At 43.4% G+C, this 22,619-nt stretch overlaps 1 protein-coding gene across 4 annotated transcripts in view; it reads right to left on the reverse strand.

Moving 5' to 3' along the window:
- The window catches only part of phf14 (PHD finger protein 14), a 37,363-nt gene extending 20,595 nt beyond the window's left edge, over nt 1-16,768 (reverse strand). For all 4 annotated transcript variants that reach the window (XM_070436364.1, XM_070436362.1, XM_070436363.1 and 1 more), the window contains exons 1-10: nt 16,678-16,768; nt 15,742-15,858; nt 14,265-14,579; nt 13,722-14,167; nt 12,947-13,094; nt 5,870-6,029; nt 3,216-3,327; nt 2,419-2,556; nt 740-886; nt 44-207 (exon numbers count right to left, since the gene is read on the reverse strand). In XM_070436364.1, coding sequence (XP_070292465.1) covers nt 44-207; nt 740-886; nt 2,419-2,556; nt 3,216-3,327; nt 5,870-6,029; nt 12,947-13,094; nt 13,722-14,167; nt 14,265-14,579; nt 15,742-15,858; nt 16,678 — 1,748 coding nt within the window. In that variant the 5' untranslated portion in view covers nt 16,679-16,768. The remainder of the gene's footprint in view (nt 1-43; nt 208-739; nt 887-2,418; nt 2,557-3,215; nt 3,328-5,869; nt 6,030-12,946; nt 13,095-13,721; nt 14,168-14,264; nt 14,580-15,741; nt 15,859-16,677) is intronic.
- Between the last annotated feature and the right edge of the window lie 5,851 nt (nt 16,769-22,619).

Consider the following 22,619-nt stretch of genomic DNA (forward strand, 5'->3'; position numbering starts at 1 on the left):
TAAAATTAAAGAGTTGGATCAATTAAGAGGTTTTAACTCCTACCTGATGCCCATGAGCTCAGCCTTCCTCATGAGTTTCCTGATGGCGGAGGCGCTGGAGGTCAGGGGTCGTGGCAGCTTTTCCCGGGGGACCCAGGCCTGGGGCCGGGTGTTACGGGACAGCTCTGCCCTGGACCGGTACTGCTGCAGCCGGGTGATGATACGGGCCTGCCAGGGGTTCAACACAACACAAAGAAACACACACTTCATTATCTAATGACAGTTTGACCGAGTCCCAAATGGTACTCTATTCCCTATGATCCTGGTCAAAAGGAGTGCACTATATAGGGAATAGGATGCCATTTCGGACGCAGACATTACAACTTAAAACTTCCCCAGGTTGTTCCTGCTGGGTTCTCCTTCAACTCACTCCTGCCTGGCTCAGTTGGTAGAGCATGGAGCTTGCAACACCAGGGCTATGGGTTAAATTCAGTTCGGTATGAAAAAGTACCAAAATGTATGCAGTCACTAATGTAAGTCACTCTGCATAAGAGAGTCTGATAAATGATTAAAATGTCAAATGTAAATGTAAAATAAAAGTAAATAAGTAAAACATGGATAACTTACTGTCGAAGACGGTTCATTGTTCTATGTACAAGAATCAATGACGCAAACACTGACAAGCATTTCTATTTATTTACATTTTGCAGTCCTAACAGCGGAGAGCCAGTGTGAGTCTGAGCCAGTCTTGACCTCTCACCTGTGCCTCGGGGGCCAGCTGCTTCTCTTTGTCCTGTAGAGACGCCTTGCAGTAGGACTGGAGAGCCAGGTAGTTCTTCCTCTTCCACTTCCTGTCATAGCGGTCCGCATGCTGCTTACAGTATGCAAAGAAGGGATCGGCTATGTCCTGGGGAAACACACACGTGTTCAAAACACGATCGACCACGGGTCAACATTGTTCCTTCTGTACCGTGTATGCTATGCCTTTCAGCACTCTTAAGTCAAGAGATCAATTTCCCTGTGTAAAATACAGTCACTTACATCATTCAAAATAATATGTTAGATTCTGGGTTAAACATGGAACATTGTTATACTAGAGACATGATCCATCAGAAGTAATACTATAGTACCTGAGGAGTGATAGAGACTGGTTTTTATATCAGAAGTTAATGGTTATCTGTAGGAGACAGATGGCTTTGGAATGTGCTGGGTGGACGGGAGGCAGTTAAGGGAGTGCTATAGGTGAAACGGGTGGAGAGTTTTGGATTAGACATCAAGGGGGTTGAGGTCAGGTGACCTTAAGGGAGAAGGAATGGTTTATTACCCCATCACTTCGTCTTCCTGTCGAACCATAACAGATGTCAGGGTTGGAGAGAAGGAGGAGTGCATCTAAATTGGAGTATATATACTTGTGTTGGTGGAAACATGTTTTGTCTAATGCAGCTGTATTGATCCTCTGGGAAGAATTAAACGTGGTTAAGCTTTCATAGTGTCTGTAAAGTGTTTTACTCTGAGAATTAGAAACTAACAAATAGTAATGGTTTCATTATTATCCGAGATCAAAATAACATCAATGTAGTGCTCCCACAGAGTGGTGAACTGTGCTCACTGGTGAAGAAGAGTGCATCTTATTCCTACAACGGAGTATGGCGATGGGGATTTTGTTTCTCAGAAATGGTCTTCCAAATTCCAGGTAAGAAAACAGTGAATTACAATTAAAGTCTGTATTTCTTAATTATATTCAATATCCACAACAACCATACAGCTTACCTTCAAGGTCCTAAAACATGCATCTCCCCCTTTCCTCTTCCTCCTCCGTCATAGGGATAAAACATACTACAAAACCCGCCAGCCATTTCACAGGCAGGCCCCTGGCTCCCCTAGAACCGTTTAGGCTTAAGGTGTTTCGGTGGATTTTATCAGAGGCTTCACCTGTTGATAGGGGCCCTTTGCCACAGCTCACTGGATTAAGTGGATAACGGTGAGTATGCACTTTCTGGGCTGGGTTTATCGGTGCGCCGGCCACCTTCATGCCGCAGAAATAAGTGAGGCGAGGCGCATATGAGCTGCACTGCAGAAGGATCCTGAATACTAACTATAACCAGACCGTTATAGTGTCAATATTATACAGACTTAGATTTGTTATTACAATTTCCATATAAGCGGGAGGTTGGTGTAGGAGCCAGGGCCGGTTTTAGAGACTGTTTTAAAGGACTACTCGTTTGGGACCAGAGGAACTTACAGTAAATTAATACGTTACTGTCTCATATCCTGCTCTAAGAACATCCCCACCCCCGCTATGTTGTTGAAACGCATAACAGGGTCTTTAAAAACAGACTGAGATTTAATAAAATCCCACTTCTGACACCATATGTGAGGAATTTTACAGAAACAAAAAAAACAGGGTCACATGATTCATGTCCTGTTTTCTTCTCTTACCTCTTCCGCAGCTGCCTCGGAGAGAAGCCCCTCCCTCTGAGCACAGGTCACATGGAAGTAGGATCGGCACATGCCAGCATCACAACTGATACACACGCCTGTCCGGGCGAACCGGGTGTCCTCGCAGAAACTGCACTCCTGGACAAAGAGGAAGCAAAAACATTGGTCAGAAACCCCACTTATGCAATAGAGAGCTCAGAAACTGCACTCACGGACAAAAAAGACCATAAAAGGTTCAGAAACCTTCGACAATGACTTCGCTCAGTTCAATCAAACAAACAAAGTGACCACATGGAGAAACTTGCAAATGCTTTAATTATTCTCCTCTCAAATATAGTAATACCCGTCTTCCAGCAGCAATTTATTTTCCGTTTGAAAAGGCCCTGAACCACAGCAGGAAGCCTTTTCAAGTGCTTCTAAAATCATTCTCCTCCACAAAAGTCTTCTATTGGCTTAGTGACCCTCAAAAGGGTTCCATCTAGAATGAATGTCAGACTGACTCCACTGATTGATCAATGTGTTTAGTTGGATGTAAAGTTTGACAGTAACCAACCACACAAGAGTAATTTTATTACTGTCTTAACGTGCTGCTCCTCATAAACCAGACTAATTCATAACAGACAACGGAAGTCTATTGTCTGTGTTGACGAAAACAGGGAGTCCAAAAATCTAAAACCCATTCCTCAGTCTTCCACTGTGATAAAGCATGTTGGAAGTAATATGGATTGATTTTGTTCCACACGATTTACATCATCTTTATTATTTGAAACGTATAAAAACATGTCATTTGTACTTGCCTTGGCCCCATACTTGGAGTAATTCATCTCTGTGAGAGTCACTGGTCGTAGTTTATCAATGTCCCCAAACGCTACTCCAGGGACGTAGAGAGCACAAACCACATGGACCCATCTAGAAAATGCACATGAAAGAAACAAGGATACATTAGCAAAGGCGCTATTTGAAGCATGTGCCTACTACACCTACTCATTCAAGGGTTTTTCTTAGTTTTTACTATTTTCTACATTGTAGAATAATAGTGAAGACATCAAAACTATGAAATAACACATATGGAATCATGTAATAACCAAAAACTGTTAAACAAATTCTTCAAAAGTAGCCACCCCTTGCATTGACGACAGCTTTGCATACTCTTGGCATTGTCTCAACCAGCTTCACGAGGTAATCACCTGGAATGCATTTCAATTAACAGGTGTGCCTTGTTAACAGTTAATTTGTGGAATTGCTTTCCTTCTTAATGCTTTTGAGCCAATCAGTTGTGTTGTGACAAGGTAGGGGTGGTAAACAGAAGATAGCCCTATTTGGTAAAAGACCATATTATAAGTCCATATTATAGCAAGAACAGTTCAAATAAGCAAAAGAGAAACGGTAGTCCATCATTACTTTAAGACATGAAGGTCAGTCAATATGGAACATTTCAAGAACTTTGAAAGTTTCTTCAAGTGCAAAAACAATCAAGAACTATGATGAAACTGGCTCTCATGAGGAACGCCACAGGAAAGGAAGACCCAGAGTTACCTCTGCTGCAGCGGATAAGTTCATTAGAGTTAACTGCAACTCATATTGCAGCCCAAATAAATGCTTCACAGAGTTCAAGTAACAAACACATCTCAACATCAACTGTTCAGAGGAGACTACGTGAATCAGGCCTTCATGGTCGAATTGCTGCAAAGAAATCACTACTAAAGGACACTAATAAGAAGGAGACTTGCTTGGGCCAAGAAACACGAGCAATGGACATTAGACCAGTGGAAATCTGTCCTTTTGTCTGATTTGCCATGTCTTTGTGAGATGTTGAGTAGGAGAACAGATGATCTTTGCATGTGTGGTTCCCACCGTGAAGCATGAAGGTGGTGGTGTGATGGTGCTTTTCTGGTGACACTGTCTGTGATTATTTAAAATTCAAGGAACAATTAACCAGCATGGCTACCACAGCATTCTGCAGTGATAAGCTATCCCATCTGGTTTGCGTCCATGAGACTATCATTTGTTTTTCAACAGGACAATGACCCAAAACACACCTCCAGGCTCTGTAAGGGCTATTTGACCATGAATTTGACAATTACCCGACCTCAACCCAACTGAGATGGTTTGGGATGAGTTGGACCGCAGAGTGAAGGAAAAGCAGCCAACAAGTGTTCAGAATTTGTGGGAACTCCTGTTGCAAAACTGTTGGAAAAGCATTCCTCGTGAAGCTGGTTGAGAGGATGTCAAGGGTGTGCAAAGCCGTCATCAAGACAAAGGGTGGCTACTTTGAAGAACATAAAATCTAAAATCTATTTTGATTTTGATTTGTTTAACACTTTTTTGGTTACTACATGATTTCATACGTTTTATTTCATAGTTTTGATGTCTTTAATATTATTCTACAATGTAGAAAATAGTAAAAATAAAGTAAAACCCTTGAATGAGTAGGTCTGTCCAAACTTTTGACTGGTACTGTATATATATTTTTTTTTGCAGGACGTAACATATAATATGAAATGGATGACATTGTACACTACTGGCTGAAATTATACAAAACCTTTATAACGCATCTTTAAGTTATACAAGTAAACATGTGCTGACAAAGCTCTATTAAATTAGGTACTGCAAAATTTGAAAATGTAAACATTGCAAAATATGAAAACTTCACTCAGATAATTAACATAAATTAATCACTTAAACAGCTTTTAAAACTTCAGTAGTTGATTTCAGCAGCCCAAGCCACACTCTCTGACTGAGCATCAGTTTGGTGTGACACATTTTCACATGCGGACTTTGGGGACGAGAATCCGAAGTCCAATATAAAGATATCCATCTCCAGCAAGCAAGCGAGCGCTCCACAGTTTAATTTGCTGTGTTTTTCATGCTCTAGTGAAGTAGTAAATTCGGGTGCAGGCTGGCTGAGGAGCCTTATCAGCGACAGCGTGGCTGGAGTCTCCACGCTTCACATAACACACTTTCTCTCTCTCTATCCCTCACTGTCTCTCCTCTCTTTTTCTCCCCCCTCCTATCTTTCTCTCCTTCCCTCACTTGCCTTCTTTCCCTCTCTCCATTCCCTACCCTTCTCTCTTTTTCTTCCCCTACCTTTCTTTCCCTCACCCTCCCTCTCATTCTCTCTCTCCCGGTCTTCCCTCTCTTCTCTTTCCCTCTCTCCACCTGCTATACTTTCTCCAAAGCTGAATGCATGCACAATTTAAATGGAGAGAGGCTTTAGGTCACCTACAGTGAATTACCATTAACGGCCAACTACTTTTGTTGATGTGGTTGAAGGCAATTCCTATAGTGTAGGCAATTCCTATAGTGTAGACAATTCCTATACTGTAGGCAATTCCTAGTGTGTTCATTGCAATTTCAAGAGTGTGCGTGATTGGTCCAATGTAATTCACCCAAATGAGCAAATTAAATCATGTGAAAAATCATAAAATCAGTGTGTAGAATCATGGCCCACCTCCCAGCGTCAGTCTCTTTGAAGATCCCGTCCTGATTGGGGCAGAGCTCACAGCTGGGCGTGACTCCGTTCTTGCAGGCATCACAGAACCACGGTTCCGTGGAGTTCTCCGAGGCAGAACTCATGATGGAATCACTCTCCCCGTCCACTCCATAGCAACCTGGAACACATGTAGAACGTCTGTCAGTCACATCGTCAGAGGTGCTTTCAATAATGCTGATCGGTAGCTGACAACAGTTAACATATTCCATTAGCTTTTACGTTTGCCGCTAACATTCAATGACTAACTATCATGCATCTATCATGCAATAGCTCTATCAGAGTAAGGGTTGCAGAATCCATTACATTGTCTAACAACAAGGTGGTGGATCCTCTTAAAAGGTGTGAAGGCTGAGGACCGAGAAGACCAGAAAACAGTGCCCTGACAAGCACACAACGTGTCAACTTTCTGTTTACTTGTTTCCCCTAAAACCTCCAGAGAGCTTTCAATCTACTCTAAAACTTTATACTCCAGCGTTCTAAGAGGGAATATTTGATCATATTGTCGAGGCCTCAGACTAAGAGAGAGAGAAGCCACACGCAAAGCACGTTAATATTTTTTCCAGGGTTGCCAAAACAATTACTTTCGTTGATGCGGTTTCTATGGCTGCTATTACACTGGCCAAACGTGGTCCGCGCTACAAATGAGGGCAGCAATCAGCCTCTCTGCCTTCCATTGGAGAGATAACACACTGGCTCCTAATTCAGTCACCCAGCCTCCAGGCTCTCTGAGCGATGGGAGACTCACAAATCAAACTCTCAATGTTGTACATGCTCTGCATGCTTGTCACTCTGGACCACACTCGGGAATCAGTCGAGTCTGACGACCAACCGACGGCAAACATTGAGAAGCCACACCAGACGGCAATGTTTATTCAGTTGTATGTTGTTTTTTCTCTCAGTGCATACATGTCCTCTATATGTGCGCTCTGATTTTGACCATTTGCTTTGCATCACGGTGAACAGATATGTTAGAGTGGCTTGAAAACGATGTTTGTCTGTGTGGAAAATAGGCGGGTTATATAGGGTACTGCCGTATCCAGGTCGTCATTGTAAATAATAGTTTGTTCTTAATTAACTGACTTGCCTAGTTAAATAAAGGTTACATTTACAGCAGGTTTATTTATGACCAGGAAGTCAGAAATAAGTCAGAATTACATCAATCAAGTCAGGATCACATCAATCAAGCACTGATTATTTCAATAGGGCAATTAGTACACAGCTGGAGCTTCATCCTGACCTCCAAACCACGATCTCTGCCTCACATTTAACTACAACAAACTACAATAAATGTCCTTTCTCAATGATTCCCCCCACAGTATGTAGGCAAGGGCAAGAGGCTAAGTCCCCAGGTGCTCCAATATAGCTCAAGGTTTATTTTCTTAAAAAAAAAAAAGATATTACTGAAAATACTGCTGGCAACAGTTGGGTGCTTAATAGTGATTGGTGCTTTGAACCAAGGGAACCGGGAGCTGTGAACGATCACCACGCTGGTTTTACCGGCTTACGGCTGAACCGTCGCCGCAAATCTCCGATGTTCCTTTTGAACCGAGATACAAAGCTGGAAGCACTAAGCCATGGGGTGCTGGCTAATGTGAGCTAAGCTGACCAAAAGTGATGACTACGGGGTAGGCTTCATATCCTCCAAGTGAAGATTATCCTTGTCACAAATGACGAGCTTGGCAGTTAAAGAGGTTATAGGGGTAGGGTATATGTTGACTAAATCAAGAGAAGAAGAAGTCATTTGAACTGTATTACGGTTTTATAGTGAATGAAAGTCTGACTGGGTATATGGTGCTGCTGAGGAAGGAGGACGCGGTCGTGCTTACAAGACATTAGGTGTTAACATTTAAGTGTGAATATGAGTGTGTGTGTGGTTCTGAATCTCCATCTGTTCTAATATGAAAATGAGTGTTTTTCTTTTCCCCAGGATCAAACTAATAGGCACACATCATTTTGGTGAGAGAGTAATCAGTTTTTTTGACAGTGCATAGATGGGTTCCTATTTTCATGTTGGCAGCGATGTCACACTAATCATCTCTTTACGGTTCTCAACCACACCCAACATAATGTTCCATCTCTGCCTCCTCCTGAAAGTGAGGTGGAGAGAGTACACCTACACACCTCGTCAGAGCAGCGCCATTGAATTCAGTTCATTGTTATCGATGCTGCTTCAGTGTTACCTGTTCCATCATTACATCTCATTTAGATTTCAGACACAAATGATTTCAGATGGAAGTCGAACAAATCAATATGTTGAATATTTGGAGAAATGTACATAACAGCTGTCTCTTCATACATGCAGTTAAATAATTGTTTAATCAATCAATAAACTAATATCCTGGGTAAAAACAACTCAATAAACTAATATCCTGTGTAAAAACAACTCAATAAACTAATATCCTGTGTAAAAAACAACTCAATAAACTAATTATCCCGTGTAAAATAACAAAACTCAATAAACTAAATCCTATTAAAAACAACTCAATAAACTAATATCCTGTGTAAAAACAACTCAATAAACTAATATCCCGTGTAAAAACAACTCAATAAACTAATATCCTATGTAAAAACAGGTCTGAAAAGAGGTTTTAGTCAAATGTCCTATATTCTAATCTCTATCTCCAGTTTCATCTATTCACTCTGTGGCTACCTGTCAAAATATTTCCTTTTCTCCCCCCCAGAAATAAAAACTCCAGCATCCAGCGTTTTCAAGATGGATGCTCTTAGATTCGTTCAATTCAATTTCTCCCTCAATGGTAACACTTTCGATTCCAAGATTAAGTGGACCTATTCAAAAGCACTCATATAAGCAGAGCCGATGTGCAGAATGAGGCATGACAACACCCACACACACAGAGCCCAGATCTCACTAAATAACACCAATTACATATGATGTAATTGACGGTTTTCATGACAGATGTGTGTGTGTTTTCAGATGGAATGAGCAGAAAACAACTGCCAGCTGTCTTCCTCTAAATCACCAGCACTGAATTAAAACTCCATATTAAGATGGAGAACAATCTCTCAAAACATGACTTTATTCTGCTCCTTTTTAAAAAACAATGCAATCATTCTCATGGCCAGTATACCATAGAATAAATCATTTCCTCGTTATGGGGGAGAAAAACCACAAGGCTGCTACGGCTTGATAGCGTGTTCATTTCAATTCGACTTTCTAAACCTGTTTTGAAAGGAAGACAGAGAGAGGGAGAGCGAAAGACAGAGAGGGAGAGAAAGAGTGGAGTAATTCAATAATAAGTATAATTCAATGTGCTCGTCTGACAAAGGCCTGATAATGGATTACAACGCTATTTCTAAAATGAAAATGAACTGTCAATAAGCAGCTTCACAATGCTTTGTTTTCTTCTATGGGTCCCATTCATTCATTCATCTGCACTTCTCCTCTAGGTTTGAATTCATCTGCAAACACTGGATATAAACACAATACCAGATTAATGTGTTGTGGATCACTTAAAGGCTCACTGTGATATTTACTATGAATTTGAGAGTGGTTAGGCCACATTTCTCCAGCCTCATTATAGAAAATCAAGTGGCAGGGCTGGCGTTTTGTCATTATTTTATTAAGGCGTGGGCCTTTAAATGCATTTCAGGGGCTTCGGGAGCTGCCCTTGTGGCACTAAGGTTTCTGCAGTTAGTTGAAACAGCATGAGGGAAAACATGGTTTTTAACCTTGAGCTGAGCTCTTAACCCACATGAATGTGATAATTACCCTGGTGTATAACAGGAGATACGGAAGATGTACAGAAGGCATCTCACTGCCATGGATAAGGCCATATGTCTGCTAAGCACTTCCTGAACCTCATCTAAGGCAAGGCTGCCTTCAAAATGGCACAGAGGAACAACAAGAGCGGGTATTGACAATGCTAAAGCTACTAGGCCTATACTTCAAACAGTACGAAGGGTAGGTTCTTTACAGTTCTGTAACAGACTAAACGATGTCATATGAAATGGACCACGAGTAGAATGTAATGCAATACAAAGGGAATGAGGTGCCATTTCAGACGCAGCCATACACTAGCACCCTTACAGTGAAGGGGGATAGAAGGAAACAGTGTATGATTTGTGCCTGTGTCATCTGCTGGTACTACAGTATGACACACGCCAGACCAGTTAGTCACACATTGGCGTTGTCCATCGCAGCGACAACAAAAAACAGCCCTCCTAAACATAGTTTCCTACTGAATATGCATTTAAACAAATGAGCCCAAACAGTAGCGCCTAAATGAATTAAGCACATTTGAGAAAATAATTAACTTTACGGTCCAGAACTCGTTAGGGAGCCGAATGAAATCAATAGCACAGGGATTTAATTGGTGGTAGAATGATGTATGTCCCAAATGGCACCCTATTCCTTATTAGTGCACTACTTTTGACCAGAGCCCTATGTAGGGAATAGGGTGCCATTTGGGATGCAAGCAAGGTCTATTAATGACAATGTCATGTTCTTATATTAGGGGAGAGCATTTTAACAGCCACACTGGATACCAGCACACTGCTGAAACAGGAAAACTGCAAAACAAAAAAGACTAGAAATTGTAAAGGGACATAAAAACAATCAAGAAGTGACTGTCTTCTCTACTGAAAAGCTAGAAGGAGCATTTAGGCTTGAGAGAAAGAAAGAGACACAGAGAGACAGAGAGAGAGAGACACAGAGAGAGACAGAGAGAGACACAGAGAGACACAGAGAGAGAGAAAGAATCAGAGCTTTTTTTAATGGTGATGCAGTTAATGATGTCTGTGATCATTCAACACACAGAGACACACACTAGCCCATGCTAATCAAAAGCAGCTAGTCTGCAGGTTCCAGGGCTGTGACAGATACAGGCTGTGTCTGTACGGACAACTGGCTATCTGAGCCTCTGCTGTGCTCACCAAGGCTTTTGATCTTTCTCCCCCTCCCTCCCTCCCTCTCTGCACTGGACTTCCTGCATCTTCTCCTTTCATCCATCATTCCTTCCCTCTGGTCCGAGGAGGAGAGTGTCTGTCTGAACGAGGGAATGTGTAGTGCTCCGGAAAGGAGAACAAAGAGTTCTGGAGTCAAGCAGAGAGACGAGGTGGTCGGACGACTCAACCAAGCTGCAGATAATGACAGCTCATCTCTCATCTCTTCCTCACGATCACTCCCTCGTTTTCTCTCTCTCCTTCCTGTTACAATCCCTTGTTCTCCCTCCACCCTCACTCTCTTATTTTCTCAGAATAGTGAGTCAGGGACATCATAAAGAGCACTGTGCCTCTAAAGCCCAGAGGAGGATAACTCAGCACCTTTTGACCCCAAAACTAGGAGCTAAACATGAGCTAGTTGGAGCCAAAAAGGCTAACAGAAGAATCCATGCATAGCTTTAGCATCCAGCATCCTCTCCTCCTCCCACTACAGTTGAAACTCCTGAGTTGGCAAAACGCCAGCTCACTCTTTTCTCATCAGGGTGGGTAGGGCACTGGGCACAGAATCTGTAGAAAGGCCCTGGCTATTCCTGTTTCCCATTTCATGCCAGCATCATCCCATGCATATGACAGGTGTGTGTGTGTGTGTGTATGTGTGGGGGGGGGGGGTCAACTTTCTGAGCTGCTGCGCAGAGCTGCAGGTGGGCAGTTGTGACATGGAGGCAACCGTGTGGGCCAACCATCTCCTGAATTAACCAACCTCCCTCTCCCTCAGGGTGCCTGGCACTGTGGTGCTGCTGGCTCTCGAGGGGGGGGCCCGTGTGTGTCTCTAAGAAATGGCTTGCGAGGGAGGGGCAGTGCTCAGTATGGAACAGCTGTCTGTTCAGTCAGGGGGCGGCCACAACACTCCTACCTGCCAGCCTCTCTCCACCACGGGAGGAGAAAATGCCTCAGTGAGGCTAATGAAGGAGAAAGAGTTCCTACTTGTCACTTTCTTGCTCTTCTACAGTCCTCCAACCTCTATGCATGTCTTACTGTGCCTTTTCTACAGTCCTCCCACTCCCTTTATCTCTCTCTCTCAAAACGTGCATTCTCTCCATCTCTCATTGCAACAGAAAGAAAAGGAAAGCTTGTAATACAAGCCGTTTTCCTGATGCGTGCAATTCTGATGAAATACATGTCATAATACCTGGAGAGAGTCTGCTTGGTGGTTGGCATCAACTGTAATTGAGCAAGACATTAGGAATAAATGGAACCAAATAATTAGATGCTGCATGTTAGTAAAAGCAAAAACATTTGTAGTCTTACATTTTCTTATGGAGCACAACTTGTTCTGTGGCACTGTCGAATAGTAGAACAAGAATATGCAGTGTTTGACCAAGCACCTATTAACACAGGGAGGGAGAGATAAGTGTGTGTGTATATGTGTGAGGTGTGTGTTGTGTTGGGGTGAGAATGAGAACTGAGGCGGAGAGAGAGCGTGGGGGGGCACTTGAAAGACCCTCTGATTTAGTGCTGCCAATGGCCATGGCGTGTGCGTGCCAGCATGTGTGCCTGCATGCATTCCATTTGTAGGTGCTTTAAAATCAGTAAAACATCTGTAAATAAATAAATAAATAAAGTGATCGTAATTGAAAATTAGCACTGTCACATTGATTCAGTGGTGTGCATGGGCAGCGTTACCACGCCTGTCCAGAGGAGAAGGCCACATCTGAGACACGATTTAAGAAGCCATTGATTTTGTTTCCAACCAGTCAGAGGGAGACACAATGAGCTAATAATGCTAGATGAAGAGGAAGAGGGTTAGTCTGTTAGTTCCCCAGCCAGGGCTGTATGGGGAGAACGCACTTCTGTTTTGCTGGTTTCCCTGCTATGTTTATGTGTGGGGTGGACAGTGAAGTGGTGATTATTTAGTGTTTGTTTCTGGTTGTGGGTATATGGAACATGCAACCAAAACCCAACCTGGCACCCAAACACCGGCTCATTTTTAAATATCTGCCTTACAGAAAAAACACAAACCTTCTGACCCAAACCTGAACAGCTACCAAGGTAGTCCTGGCCCTTCTGAACAGCTGTGTTTCTGACCTGTGCTTACCGTAGAAGTAAAATAGGAAAAGGCTACATATCTCTTACCTTCGTGTACGGTCACACCACAGTTGTCACACTGGATGATCTCGTCAGCGTCCTCGCTGTTGTCTCCCAGACACACGCAGCAGATCAGGATGTGTTCCATCCTCTGGGCCGCCACGCTCCATGTCTGGGCACGCTCCAGCAGGGCATCCTGGGTAGACAGGAAGTGGGAGACAGTACAGTTTCAGTAAAACCATTATCAATGCACCCTTATACACTATATTGCGGGTGTTGTACACATGTTCTGTTTTTAACTAGGTGGAATGTATAGGTCTCTAAAATGTCTTCATCTCCGTGTTAGAATGTAATACACTGTTACATGTGTTTCTAATATGTTTGTATACAACGGACCGTAAAAAATAAAGTTTCCGGCCTCTGCAAACAAAGTTCCTCCAAGTCCTAAATCTAAAGCCTATCACAATCTCCCCTCTCATCTGACCACAGATCGTTATTGATAGACAGTAGTAGGCTAAATCTCATTCACACGGATGGACTCTAAGCTAAGTGGATTAGCCTAACACAAAGCTGTATCGCTCTAGCAGTCTCTGTGGTTCTCTCACTCTACCATCCAATCTCTTCATTGGATTATATGATAACTCTGTGGCACATAGCAACATAGTGCTGGGCTGGCTAACACACTGGATCCAATGAAGGGATCAGAGAGTTATATAAACTTCTCTAACAACGTTCACGACTACATGATACGCCTAAATGCTGAGGGCGTGAGGCAGTTTGCGAACAACAAAGTGTGATACAGAGGACATAAAGTTGTGTTTACCTTGTTGCTCTTTCCCTGTGACATGCTGTCATTGGTCAGCTCCTTGTCAAACACACTGCTGCTTATCACTTTCTTCTTGGGTTTCTTCACCTCTTTATCACCGTCGATACTGCTCCCTTCTTCCTTCTCATCTTCATCATCACCACCATCGTCATCCTCATCATCATCACTACCGCTGCCTCTGTCGTCATCTTCCTCCTCCGCCTCCTCCTCTCCCTCGCTTCCTCCTCTCTGAGCGGCCGCCGTCTTGGCTTTCTTCTTGCCGGAGGCGGGCCTCCAGTCGTTGTCGTCTTCGCTGTCATAGTCGTCCATCTCGTTGAGCTCTTCCACGGTGGTAAAGTCCAGCATGGGGTGTTTACGACGCAGGTTCCACTTCTTGGGCTCCTGTGTGGCGGCCGTCCTCCGCATTACCACTACTGCATTACCACTACCCACATTACCACGACCTGGATCAAGGTTCAAGGGTTTCTATTTTTCACGTTTATAAAAATATTATTATTTCAAAACATGAATGTAACAAAAACATTTTAAAACATAGCCTACCTGTGCCACTCCCGCTTCCTCCACTCCCAGCCTCTGTGTCCGAGGCCTTCTCCTCTCTCCTCCGTCGGCCCCTGGGCACCCCTGATTGAGCAGGGTCTTTAGTGGTGGTGGTGCTAGTGTCAGAGGACGGCTGCTCTTCCTTGGTCCTCTCCTCTTCCTCTGTGGGGGTGTCGCCACCTGTCAGCTCCTTGGTCTGTTCCTCACCGTCCGTTGCAGAGCCGATGTTGTACGAGTTGCTGTCGTTGTCAGAGTCCTCAGCAACGCTCTCCTCCTTGGACCCCTCCTCATCACTCCCAATGGCACTACCCTCTGACCCTAGAACAGAGAAAGAAGGACAGAGGGAATGTTCAACATGGAGTATGAATGAGGGCATGTTCAACATGGAGTATGAATGAGGGTATGTTCAACATGGAGTATGAATGAGGGCATGTTCAACATGCGAGTATATGAGGGTATGCTTCAACATGATATGAAATGAGGGTATGTTCAACATGGAGTATGAATGAGGGCATGTTCAACATGAAGTATGAATGAGGGTATGTTCAACATGGAGTATGAATGAAAGCATGTCTGCTGTCTTAATCTCTTGTTTGTATTAAGACACTTTAAATATAGATGAACATGATCAAATCATGTTGCTAAGTGATAAAAACAAAGTTGAATTCAGCTCTCTAACGATATATCATGTAGTCTAATCTGCAATGCAGATTAACAATGCAGATTAACAAGAGCTGTTGGATTTCAAAGTGTCAGGTGACAGGTCCAGAGTCCAACACTCCAAAACCACAGAGCCCAGGAGGTTCACGGTACTGTAGAATCTCATTATCAGCTTCTGGCCTCAGTGTGTGTGTTTCAGATAGGGTGGATGAAGACCTCAGGGCCAACAGAGTGATAAATCCAGCCCAGGCAGAGTGGCAGGCCCAAGATCGCCTGGCCACAGCCTCTCTAGATCATACCGAGTCAGTGAGAAACACCGCTCTACAAGGTCACTACAAGACACAGACAAGCAGGGTGATGAGGATTTCATCTAAACCTTGGAATGCCTGCATCTGAGAGTGGGGAGGCACTGACAGACGCACCGGGCAGAAAGTAATGGTGGAGATAGTCTTCTGAAAGCTGTGTTGACATGGAGAATATCACAGCTAGGAAAATCTCAAAGATGGACATTGAAGTGTCATTTAAAGCTATTCAAGCCACAGCTAAATAGAGCCTTCATGACTACGAGTAGTCCATGATGGCCAACTTCTAAAAGGATACACAACCAAATAGCAACAAACAACAATAGAAATCCTTGCCTTGCTTTTGGGTACATTTCAAGTTGGTTTGAATAATTAATTCTGAGCTCCATCTTTCTCCTCTCCAGTTCTATCTGAACTGACAGAAGAACATAACAGGAATGAACTGAGTGTGTGGGGGAAGAAAGGGTGTAATTTACAGGGGGAGTGGATGGAAGAGGACCCCCACTGCGGTTGGTTACCTGAGGCATCTGCATCTCCCACTTCGAAATCACTGTCGTCTGAGCTGTCATAATCTAAGGCGTCCAGCAGAGAGGCAGCCAGAGGCTTCACCTGCCTGCACTTCGACCCACGGTCCACTGGGAAGAGGAGAAGAACAGAGAAGATTCAGTGCCATGGTAGAGAAGTACCAACACCTTCATCATTAAAGCCAGGCCTTTTAATGTACTGAGTGTTGCAAATATAAATCATGATTACAAATAGCTCAACAAACCAAATCAACAATGAATTGTATTTTGCTGCAAATTTTCATCTGCCATTGCCTTACTTTGTTATTTTATACTGATCAAAAGCCATATTGCAGTAATTGCCATGATCTCGGTATCAGACATATAATATGAATATAGGCTAGCATATGCAAGCAGGTGTCGTGGTGTTGATAATCATAGCAATGCACATAACTAACTAGTCACAATGATAGTGGCTGTGGTGGTTGAGACAAGAGTAAAGTACATGTTGCTATGCAGGCATCACAGCTTGACCTGCAGGGATATGGCTAGCTAAACTAGCTAGCTAGCATTATCCATTCAATTATTATGGGAACAATGCTAGCTAACTAACGTTAGCTAGCTTTCTGGAACACACGTTTTGACAGATAATGGAAATACATAGCTATTAGTTACAACTGTAACATTAGCAGAATTGCTCGTCCAGTAACAATGTAGCTAACATTAGCTAGCTCAGTAGATAACTATATTGTTTACAAATTGGCTAGTTAGCTAAACAGCATTCAACTGTCAGACTAGCTAGACGGCTAGACAGCTAGCTAGCAATGACTCGACCCGCTAGTAGTATTTATTCCATTATCTTCAGAAAATAAAACAAATTGTGTGCTCCTCTGCATAAAAGCATACTACTTTCTTTTGTCAATTATTCCTTATATTGAAAATATGACTCACTTTATCCGTTTTCTCGTTTTTACTTGATTGAACAATGGCACAAAGAACGCCTCAAAACATGTTATGTGCACAACGTTAGCCACAAGAAGTGGTGACGTTCAGCACAAAGTGATGTTGTAACCATGGTAACCGTCGAACGGCGTCTGATTATGAAGAAAGTTTGTGTAAATTATCGAGGATGGAGTATGATGAGATGACACAAATAATATATATTTTTTTAAATGGCATTTGACCCAGATAATGACATGACATAAGCCCATGACCCTCAATAGTCATGAAAAAATATGTTCAACATTGTAGGCAGTATTTTCTTTGACAGGATCAACTACACTTCTGAGTCCCAGTGATGTTACTGTAAGCCAAATTCCTGCCAATATGTCACATTGGCACCAGATCTGATAGAACAAAAACCAACATATCTTTATCTGGGTTAAGCAGAATGTTGTGGGGAAACAAATACTACAACTCCCATGTACAACTCTTCTTCACTAACCTTATTAACTGACATTCATATTAACTTCTGAATGATTATTTCTGAGTTGATGGTGAGTAGGTAGAGAAACACCTCTCTGAGCAAGTCTTCCTGAAGGCTTTTCTTTTTATGTTGATGTACCATATATGACTGTGTTGGTGATGGTTAGTTAGATGCATATTATACTGAACAAAAATATAAACACAACATGGGACAATTTCAAAGATTTTACTGAGTTACAGTTCATAAAAGGAAATCAGTCAATTAAAATAAATGTATTAGGCCCTAATCTATCGATTTCACATAACTGAGAATACAGATATGCATCTGCTGGTCAAAGATACCTTTAAAAAAGTAGGGGCGTGGATCAGAAAACCAGTCAGTATCTGGTGTGACCACCATTTTCCACATGCAGCGCGACACACCTCCTTCGCATAGAGTAAATCAGGCTGTTGATTGTGGCCTGTGGAATGTTGTCCCATTCCTCTTCAATGGCTGTGAGAAGTTGCTGGATATTGGCAGTAACTGAAACACGCTGTCGACACGTCGATCCAGAGCATCCCAAATATGCTCAATGGGTGACATGTCTGGTGAGTACACAGGCCATGGAAGAACTGGGATATTTTCAGCTTGCAGGAATTGTGTACAGAACCTTGCGACATGGTATAACGATACAGACCCAGATGCAGACACGGGAGCCAGATGGTTCGAGTCTCTGATATTTATTATAATCCTACCATACCCTTATCTGTAGACAGGCAAAATATCTTAAACAGGTCAGAGTCCAGGAGATACAGAGTGGCAGGCAGGCTCGAGGTCAGGGCAGGCAGAATGGTCAGGCAGGCGGGCTCAGAGTCAGGGCAGGCAAGGGTCAAAACTGGAAGGACTAGAAAAATGTCGATAAGGAAAAAGCAAGAGCACAGAAAACCACACTGGTTGACTTGACAAGACAAGACGAACTGGCAACAGACAAACAGAGAACACAGGAATGAATACCCAGAGACTAATGGGGAAAAGAGTTGACACCTGGAGATGGGTGGAGACAATCACAAAGACAGGTGACACATGCGGCCGTGCATTATCATTTCATGCTGAAAAATGAGGTGATGGCGACGGATGAATGGCACGACAATGGGCCTCAGGATCTTGTCATGGTATCTCTGTGCATTCAAATGGCCATTGATAAAATACAATTGTGTTCATTGTCCATAGCTTATGCCTGCCCATACCATGACCCCACTGCCCCCATGAGGTACTTTGTTCACAACGTTGACATCAGCAAACCGCCTGCCGACACAACGGCATACACGTGGTCTGCGTTTATGATGCCGGTTGGACGTACTGCCAAATTCTCTAAAACAACGTTGAAGGCAGCATACGGTAGAGAAAATAGCATTCAATTCTCTGACATTCCTGCAGTCAGCATGCCATTTGCACACTCCCTCAAATTTATTTTTCATTTATTTGTATTTTTTTTGCGTGGTAGATCAGCTTTAATTTTGCAGATATATTGTGACTTCCATCAATGTAATTGTCTGCATCATTTCCAATCCACCATACATTTTTTTGTAAATATATACAGTATATTCATACAAATATATATATAAATATTTTTTATTTCCTTTATTATTTTCCCCTAACCCTAATATCCCTCCGCTAAATGGAGTAAACTAATGGACAACAACTCTTATGGTTCTACTTCCAGCTTATAAACACTATATATATTTTACAGACGCAATATAGTTTACAATAGTTATCTTTTGTTTGTTTTTAGTCCCATCCTTCACTCAACCGTGTGGTTTACCATACGGAGCCCTGCTGATCCGTCTGCCGACGTAACAGCACGAGGGGGCCACAACAGACTTTCTTCTGTCGCAACGTCCCTCAAAGGCCCTTCTGCTAGCTTGCTAGCCCCGGCCCGCTAGCTGCCTGAAGCCACTCACTGGACTCCTATGATTACTCGGCTACGCATGCCTCTCCCTAACGTCAATATGCCTGGTCCATTGCTGTTTTGGTTAGTAATTATTGCCTTATTTCACTGTAGAGCCTCTAGCCCTGCTCAATACGCCTTAGTAAACACTTTAGTTCCACCTCCCACACATGCGGTGACATCACCTGGTTTAAATTATATTTCTAGAGACAATATCTCATTCATCGTCACTCTATGCACAGGTTTACCTTCACTGTATTCACATCCTACCATACCCTTATCTGTATATTAGGCCTTGAATCTATTCTACCGTGCCCATAAATCTGCTCCTTTTAATCTCTGTTCTGAACGTACTAGATGACCAGTTATTTTAGCCTTTAGCCGTACCCTTATCAAATCAAATCAAATCAAATTTTATTTGTCACATACACATGGTTAGCAGATGTTAAGCAGTTACGCGAACATGCTTGCTTTGTACTTCACGACAATGCAGTAATAACCAACAAGATAATCTAACCTAACAATTCCACAACTACCTTATACACACAAGTGTAAAGGGATAAAGAATATACAAAGAATATGAATGAGTGATGACAGAACCATAGGGCAGATGCAGTAATGGTATAGAGTACAAGTATACAATGAGATGATTAAGTAGGGTATGTAAACATAAAGTGGCATAGTTTAAAGTGGCTAGTGAACATGTATTACATAAAGATGCAAGATGCAGTAGATGATATAGAATACAGTATATACATATACATATGGAGATAAATAGGGTATGTAAACATTATATAAGTGGCATTGGTTAAAGTGGCTAGGGTACATTTTACATAATTTCCATCAATCCCATTATTTAAATGGCTGGAGTTGATCAGTATGTTGCAGCGTCACGCCCTGCCTTAGTTATCTTGTTTTCTCGTAATATTTGGTTAGGTCAGGTGTGACGGAGATGGTGATAGTTGTCTTGTCTGGTGGTGTATGGTATAGGGGTTTTTGTAGAGTGTATGGGTTGTTTGAGTGTAGTCTAGGTAAGTCTATGCCTAAATGGTCTCAATCAGAGACAGCTGTCATTCATTGTCTCGATTGGGACCATATTAAGGCAGCCATAGCAGTAGGCTTTGTGGTAATTGTCTATGTGTATTTTAGTGTCAGCAACTATTTTTTGAATAGCTTCACGGTCGTCTGTTTGTTGTTTGTTAGTTTGTTCGTCTTCATAATAAAGAAGATTCTTTCTATCACGCTGCGCCTTGGTCCTCTATTCAAAATTACGACGATCTGACAGCAGCGGCACTAAATGTAGTGGTGGCTTGTTAACAGTCTGATGGCCTTGAGATAGAAGCTGTTTTTCAGTCTCTCGGCCCTGCTTTGATGCCCTGTACTGACTCGCCTTCTGGATGATAGCAGGTGAACAGGCAGTGGCTTGGGTGGTTGTTGTCCTTGATAACTTATGGCCTCCTGTGACATCGGGTGGTAGGTGTCCTGGAGGGCAGGTAGTTTGCCCCCGGTGATGCGTTGTGCAGACTCACTACCCTCTGGAGAACCTTACGGTTGTGGCGAGCAGTTGCCTACCAGGCGGTGATACTACCACGGTGATACAGCCAACAGGATGCTCTCGATTGTGCATCTGTAGAAAGTTTGGGGACTTTTGGTGACAAGCCGAATTTCTCAGCCTCCTGAGGTTGAAGAGGCGCTGCTGCCGCTTCTTCACAACGCTGTCTTTGGGTGGACCATTTCAGTTTGTCCTGATGTACACAAGGAACTTAACTTCCACCTTCTCCACTACTGTCCCTGATGTGGATAGGGGTGCTCCTCTGCTGTCCTGAAGTCCACAATCATCTCCTTTTGTTTTCGTTGAGTGTGAGGTTATTTTCCTGACACCACACTCCGAGGCCCTCACCCCCCCTGTAGGCCGTCTCGTCTGTTGTAATCAAGCCTACCACTGTAGTGTCGTCCGCAAACTTGATGATTGAGTTGGAGGCGTGCATGGCCACGCAGTCGTGGGTGAACAGGGAGTACAGGAGAGGCTCAGAACGCACCCTGGGCCCCGGTGTGAGGATCAGCGGGTGAGATGTTGTTACCACACTCACCATCTGCGGCCCGTCAGGAAGTCCAGGACCCAGTTGCACAGGGGTCCGAACCCAGGTCTCGAGCGATGACGAGTTTGGAGGTACTATGTTGTTAAATGCTGAGCTGTATCGCATGAACAGCATTCTCACATAGTATTCCTCTTGTCCAGATGTTAGGACAGTTGCATTGTTGCGATTGCGTCGTCTGTGGACCTATGGTCGGTAAGCAAATTGGAGTGGGTCGAGGTGTCAGGTAGGTGGAGTGATATGGTCCTTGACAGTCTCTCAAAGCACTTCATGATGACGGAAGTGAGTGCTACGGGCGGTAGTCGTTTAGCTCAGTTACCTTAGCTTTCTTGGAACAGGAACAATGGTGCCCTCTTGAAGCATGTGGGAACAGCAGACTGGATAAGGATTGATTGAATATGTCCCTAACACACCAGCCAGCTGGTCTGCGCATGCTCTGAGGACGCGGCTGGGAATGCCGTCTGGGCCTGCAGCCTTGCGAGGTTAACACGTAAATGTTTTACTCACCTCGGCTGCAGTGAAGGAGAGCCCGCAGGTTTGTGTAGCGGGCCGTGTCAGTGGCACTGTATTGTCCTCAAAGCGAGCAAAAAAGTTATTTAGCCTGTTGGGAGCAACATCCTGGACCGCGACGGGGCTGCTTTTCTTTTTGTAATCCGGATTGACTGTAGACCCCTCCACATACTCTTGTGTCTGAGCGTTGAATTGCGACTCTACTTTGTATCTATACGGACTTAGCTTGTTGATCCTGCGGAGAGAATAGCTACACTGTTTGATTCGGTCATGTTCGTCACCTTGCCCTGGTTAAAAGCGCTTTCAGTTTCACGCGAATGCTGCCATCAATCCACGGTTTCTGTTTGGAATGTTTAATCGTTGCTTGGTACGACATCGTCAATGCACTTTCTAAGAACGCCTCCCGATCACATATTCGTCAATGTTGTTGTTGGACGCAATGCGGAACATATCCCAATCCGCGTGATCGAAGCAGTCTTGAAGCGTGGAATCGGATTGGTCGGACCAGCGTTGAACAGACCTGAGCGAGGGAGCTTGTTGTTTTAGTTTCTGTTTGTAGGCTGGAAGCAACAAAATCCTACTCCTCCTCTGTTCCTCTGGTGATGTGGAGGTTAATCCAGGACCTGCAGTGCCTAACTCCACTCCCATCCCCAGGCGCTCTCATTTGTAGACTTCTGTAACCGTAAAAGTCTTGGTTTCATGCATGTTAACGTTAGAAGCCTCCTCCCTACGTTTGTTTTATTCACTGCCCTAGCACACTCTGCCAACCCGGATGTCCTAGCCGTGTCTGAATCCTGGCTTAGGAAGACCACCAAAAACTCTGACATTTCCATCCCTAACTATAACATTTTCCGACAAGATAGAACTGCCAAAGGGTGCGGAGTTGCAATCTACTGCAGGGATAGCCTGCAGAGTTCTGTCTTACTATCCAGGT

Source organism: Salvelinus sp. IW2-2015, linkage group LG31 (assembly GCF_002910315.2).
Source record: "Salvelinus sp. IW2-2015 linkage group LG31, ASM291031v2, whole genome shotgun sequence".
Taxonomy (NCBI): domain Eukaryota; kingdom Metazoa; phylum Chordata; class Actinopteri; order Salmoniformes; family Salmonidae; genus Salvelinus; species Salvelinus sp. IW2-2015.